This window comes from Phocoena phocoena, chromosome 13 (genome assembly GCF_963924675.1).
Source record: "Phocoena phocoena chromosome 13, mPhoPho1.1, whole genome shotgun sequence".
Taxonomy (NCBI): Eukaryota; Metazoa; Chordata; class Mammalia; order Artiodactyla; family Phocoenidae; genus Phocoena; species Phocoena phocoena.
In genome coordinates, this window is record NC_089231.1 from 25,053,202 (window position 1) to 25,059,201 (window position 6,000).

The window sequence follows — 6,000 nt, forward strand, 5'->3', positions numbered from 1 at the left end:
TCGGCAAGAGGGTTCAGAGGATGGCCAGCGCTCGCGAGTTTATTAGCAGTTGATGGATACTTTGCAGAAACAAGTTGAGGCCTCATGACTCACCTGCTTTGGAGCTCTTGTGCCTCTCTCGTTTCTCCATATGCTCCTGTGTATGCGCGTGCAAACACACGTTCACATAGCACACTCTCCAAGTGTGCTCATGTCCATGCACACAGCCTCTTTCACACTTGTGCTTTAGAGATGAATGTCGGGGTCAGGGGTGATGGGCCAGGTTTCTGGTGTTGATTTTCGGTGGGGTGGTGGTTGAGGGGAGGAAGGAGCCCTCAGCTTCCCCGTCTTGTGTAGCTGGCGGGGCAGGCATTTGAGAAGGCCAGGTGGGGGGCGTCCAGGCGACTGGTGCTCAGGGTGGCCGCCTCAGTGGGTCACCGAGCGCCTTTGTACAGACTTATTCACGGGACGCCTCCATGTAAAGTTAACGCAGCTGACTGGTTCCCAGGTCCTTACGTGCCTGTTAACGTTGGAAGGAGTCGCTGTGTTGAGCTGCACTGGTTACCCAGCCTGCTGGGGCAGCAGGACAATCGAGACCCGAGCCCTCCTTCACCCCCAGCTGCTGTGCTGTATAACCCACCATCATCCAGGCTCTAAACCCAGTGGTTCCAAAATCAAAAAGGCCAATCAAACCCAAAGACATCACACACCACCCCCAACTTCATGCCCCAAGCCCCCCCACCCCAGTAAGTGAGAAGCAGGGGCCTACAGGGAGGGCAGGAGGCCGCCTCCGCTGCCTGCCAGGCCTTCCCCCCGTCTCTCCCCATTTTCGTTAACAAATACAAGACTTCCCGGTCTCCGCCCTGCCACGACAAACCACAGTGTTCCTGCAGCCCGGCTGGGCTGGGGAGACTTACAGTTCCCAGTCTGAGTCCTGCCCTGCCGGCTCCAGCTTAAAGGAGGAGTTAGAGGAGTCGGAATGCCAGCCTCCAGGGCCCCCTTTCCTTTCATATACTCCCCCCTTTTAAAGATCTCTGAGCGCCTGTTTGAAAGTCACCTTACCAGAATCACCCCAGTCTCCCCTGCTGCCCGCAGGAAGAAGCATGTCTAGGAAAGCCGGGGTGGGCCCTCCAGGGGAGGAAGGGGGCAGGGCATCGACTTTAGATGCTTCTAGGTAGGGAAGGGGAAGAAAGGAAGATGCAGCAGGCAGGACCCTGCAAGCATGGCGGTACCCACTTTAAATACATCATCTTCTTTTTTTTTTTTTTTTTTTTTTTTTTTTTTTTTTTTTTTTTGCGGTACGCAGGCCTCTCACTGTTGTGGCCTCTCCTGTTGCGGAGCGCAGGCTCAGCGGCCATGGCTCATGGGCCCAGCCGCTCCGCGGCATGTGGGATCTTCCCGGACCGGGGCACGAACCCGTGTCCCCTGCATCGGCAGGCGGACTCTCAACCACTGCGCCACCAGGGAAGCCCTAAATACATCATCTTCTGTCTGGGCTGGAGGAAGTTAAGGTAGTCTGGGCTGACACCAACTTGCAGGTTGTGATTTGGCATTTTTACCTGAACTCACGTGTACAGAGCTGCCGCTGACAGACACATTGAGAGTTATTTTTCTATTAGGAAGATAGATATTTTTACCCCAAACCACGTCCTTTAAAATTTTTCCTGGATATGGGACTTCCCTGGTGGTCCAGTGGCTAAGACTCCACACACCCAATGCAGGGGGCCAGGGTTCGATCCCTGGTCAGGGAACTAGATCCCACGTGTCACAACTAAGAGTTCACACACAGCAACGAAGATCCTGCACGTGGCAACGAAGATCTCACGTGCTGCAACTGAGACCCAGCACAGCCAAAGAAAGAAATAAGTAAATAAATATTTGTGGCAGGGAATAAACTCTGCAGCGGCTCCTCCTTTTAAAAAAAAAAAAAAAAAGTTTTTTTCCCTCCCGGATAGCGCCTCCTATGACCAAGGCACTGATCTGAGAACTGGGAGACAACAAGCACAAAGACTGCTCAGCAGGTGGTCCTGGGGTCTAGGTCTGGTTCCATCATCCCTGGGGCCTGAGCAACAAGCTTTCTGAGTCCAGGTTTTCTCGTGAGGATGACAAGGGGCTGGAGCAGTTGGCCTTCAAGGTTCCATCCAGTTTAAAGAATTGTTAATTCTAGACCATCCAACTGTAAGGCCTTTTCTAGCCCTAAAACTAGGACCAGCCAAGTTACTAAGTGGTCTTGGCTTCTGAGCTCTGCAGCGAGCGATGGGGCTTTCCTTTGGCCAGGTGGGCACACGTGCTGGTATCCTGGGTCTCTGACGGGGTGTGGGGAGTGGAGGGAAGAGGCTCCCCAGCAAGCCCCATGCTTAGAGGCAAGGCTCTTCCATCACTGGGTGAAGATTTCCAAGCCCCAGTAGGAGGACTGTTCGGCCTGCAGCACATCCAGCACCCCATTCCCTCCTTCTGTCTTGCCCCGAGAGACAAGCTGATCATGGGGGTGTGTGTGATCTTGATTTCGGGAGGAAGAGGAAAAAGGACGGTCTCCATCACCACCAACCATGTCCGCCATTTTGTTTTCTAGATTCCCAACTTCTTCTGGAGCCTGGGGATCGGTCACACTGGTGCGTGGTGGCATACTGGGAGGAGAAGACGAGAGTGGGGAGGCTCTACTGTGTCCAGGAGCCCTCCCTGGATATCTTTTATGATCTACCTCAGGGGAATGGCTTTTGCCTCGGACAGCTCAATTCGGACAACAAGAGTCAGCTGGTGCAGAAAGTACGGAGCAAAATCGGCTGTGGCATCCAGCTCACGCGGGAAGTGGATGGCGTGTGGGTGTATAACCGCAGCAGTTACCCCATCTTCATCAAGTCAGCCACACTGGACAACCCGGACTCCAGGACGCTGTTGGTACACAAAGTGTTCCCCGGTTTCTCCATCAAGGCTTTTGACTACGAGAAAGCGTACAGCCTGCAGCGGCCCAACGACCACGAGTTCATGCAGCAGCCGTGGACTGGCTTCACCGTGCAGATCAGCTTCGTGAAGGGCTGGGGCCAGTGCTACACCCGCCAGTTCATCAGCAGCTGCCCGTGCTGGCTGGAGGTCATCTTCAACAGCCGGTAGCCACGTGGGGAGAGGACAGCGGGAGCCTAGCGGGCCCGGTCCAAACTACTTTGCTGCTAATAGTTTCCTCCTGAGTGCTTGCTTTTCATGCAAACTCTTTGGTCGGGTTTTTTTTTTTTTTTCTTTTTTCTCCCCTCCTTCCCCTCGTTCTTGTTTATGTTCTGTTTTGTTCTTTGAGAAATAGCTTATGAAAAGAATTGTCGGGGTTTTGGCGGGGGCGGGTGGTATGGTTGGCAGAACACCGAGGCGTGAAAAGGGGAAGCAAAAGTCAGTACCACCAAACACAGTGTAAATGGGGGGGCAGGCCTCGACTTCGGGGTCCTCGTTGCCCTCGTCAGGGTGTACGAGAGAGAGAGAGAGAGAGAGAGAGAGAGAGAGTGAGTGTGTGTGTGTGTGTGTGTGTGTGTGTGTGTGTGTGTACGCAGATGGGGGAAGCGGTGTGCTCTGTTGTGTTTCCTACGGATGTTGACCGCTGAGAGGTTTGCGCTCCCAAGCTGTGTCCCTCGAGCTCCTTGGACTTGCACAGTGGGGCAGCGGGTGTCCCAGCAGCGGCCAGCAGCGAGGCTCTGTCCCCCAGCCTGGGGAAGCCCCCATCCCGCCTCTCCCCTTCTAGGACATTGGCCTGTCCGCAGGCTTCTTAGAAGCCACCCTGCCAGTTTTTCCATGCTGTCTCACTCCCCTCCGGCCACCCTGCTGCCGTTGTCGTGTCTTTCCTTTTTGGCCATCTGCTCCTGGATACCTCTGAGATGGGCTTCCCGAGGGCTGCCGGGGCAGCCCCATCACAGTATTGCTCACCCAGTGCCCTCTCAGGCCCCTCCGCCTCTCCCCTGCCCTGGTTACATCAGGTTTTTCCTGGACTCAGAAAACCAGCTCAGCACTTTCCTCCCCTCTGCAGCCTGTGTGTTGAGCTCTGCTGTTAGACCAGCGAGGGGAGCCGCCCCACTCCCCACCAAGAAGGATTCGGTCCATCTTGACCCAAGGTACCATCCTGAGCTGACACCTAACTCTTCCGTTTCTTCTACAACTCATACACTCGTATGATACGTTGACACTGCTCTTAGCTCAATGAGCATGTTTAGACTTTAACATAAGCTATTTTTCTAACTACAAAGGTTTAAATGAACAAGAGAAGCATTCTCATTGGAAATTTAGCATTGTAGTGCTTTGAGAGAAAAAGGACTCCTGAAAAAAACCCCCTGAGATTTATTAAAGAAAAAATGTATTTTATGTTATATATAAATATATTATTACTTGTAAATATAAAGACGTTTTATAAGCATCATTATTTATGTATTGTGCAATGTGTATAAACAAAAATAAAAGATGCACTTTGCTTTAATATAAATGCAAATAACAAATATGCCAAATTAAAAAAAGAAACACAAGATTGATGTTTTTTTCTATGGGTGTTATCACCTAGCTGAATGTTTTTCTAAAGGAGTTTATGTTCCATTAAACAATTTTTAAAATGTATACTTGATTCCATGTTGTCCTCCAGCTCCTTTTTCTTCTGGTGGGTGGGCAGCGGGATGTAGCCATCAGAATCTGGGACAGCTGGGGTCTCCCAGAGCTTGGTTGGGGAGGAAGCTCGGTTGGTGGGACCACAAAAGGGAGAGACGATCCAGAACGGCTTGCTCTTCCTTGCATCCTAGAAAGACCCGTACCTACACAGATACCACCTTTCTTGTTAGGCAGGAACCTTAGGGTGCAGCTGGTGGGTGTCCTGAATTTGTAATGGGTCAACCTCAGGGAGCCCTGAGTTACAAAGGCAGCTGATTTTTCAAAGTCTGAAAAGTTGAAAAAAGGGAATATCATTTTGAATGATTGGGAAGGAGGTTGCACTGGGAGATAAGATGGGAAGGTAACGTCCCAAGAACTTGGGGTCCATCCAGTTCCTGCTTGCTGACTCCTTTGCTTTACATTAAGTCCTGAGAGGACTGCACCTTTCCCAGAGGAAGGTCACTGCCGCACTGGGTTCCAGGAGAGATTCCCTGAGGGCTGAAGCCCTGGAGTAGAGATGAGGCTGGGGCTGAGTGTTGATGGTGGGAGGGAGGGATCTGGGTCCGCTGAGTTCTGTACTGGGCACTCACGGGGGTGGGGGGTGGAGTAGGCTGAAAGGAGTCTGGGCAGACCCTACTCTGCATCTGCTTGACACTCTTCCAGTTCTCCATTCCCTTGGCCCAGCCCAGCTTAGCCCCAGTGGCACTTGCTGGTATCGCCCCTGGGATTTTCACTGATCTGAGCCATGTTTTATTTTATTATTATTTTTCAATTAATTAATTTTGGGCTATGTTGGGTCTATTGTTGCTGCGCACGGGCTTTGCCCAGTTGCTGGCAGCGGGGGCTTCTCTTGTTGCAGAGCACGGGCCCTAGGGCGCACAGGCTTCAGTAGTTGCAGCACGTGGGCTCTAGGCTCAGTAGTTGTGGTGCACAGGCTTAGTTGCTCCGCAGCATGTGGGATCTTCCCGGACCAGGGATCGAACCCCTGTCCTCTGCATTGGTAGGCAGATTCTTAACCGCTGCGCCACCAGGCAAGTCCCTGAGCCACGTTTTGGATTCAAGACCTCTTGCACAAGAAATAGCTTCAAATCGGGCACCAAATGGGGCTGTTGAGGTGTCTATGTCAGGGGGTCTTAAACCTTAGACCCAGGAAGGGGCTCTTTGAAGTGGGAGTTAAGATTTTAGATATCACAAACTAGTACAATTTCAGAAAAAAATTTTTGGAGGGCCAAAGTAGGATTGCCAATTTTTCATTTTGCCAAATGACACAAAGAATTACAGCTTACTGGCACCACTGTTTAATGCGAGGGAATTCTAATACAATTGTATAGCGAGGAATGTTAACTTAGAGCTTTAGTGCCAAATGGTCATCTGGGCCAGCTTGTTCACATGAGGTGGCGGGGAGCTCAC

General features: G+C 51.7%; 1 protein-coding gene across 3 annotated transcripts in view; it reads left to right on the plus strand.

The window, feature by feature from the left end:
• SMAD7 (SMAD family member 7) overlaps window positions 1-3,106 on the plus strand; it is a 28,629-nt gene extending 25,523 nt beyond the window's left edge. For 2 of the 3 annotated variants that reach the window (XM_065889928.1, XM_065889930.1), the window contains one exon: window positions 2,552-3,090. In XM_065889928.1, coding sequence (XP_065746000.1) covers window positions 2,552-3,090 — 539 coding nt within the window. Of the gene's footprint in view, window positions 1-2,551 lie in introns of all 3 variants that reach the window. The other variant, XM_065889929.1, reaches the window with a different exon arrangement.
• The last annotated feature ends 2,894 nt before the right edge of the window (window positions 3,107-6,000 follow it).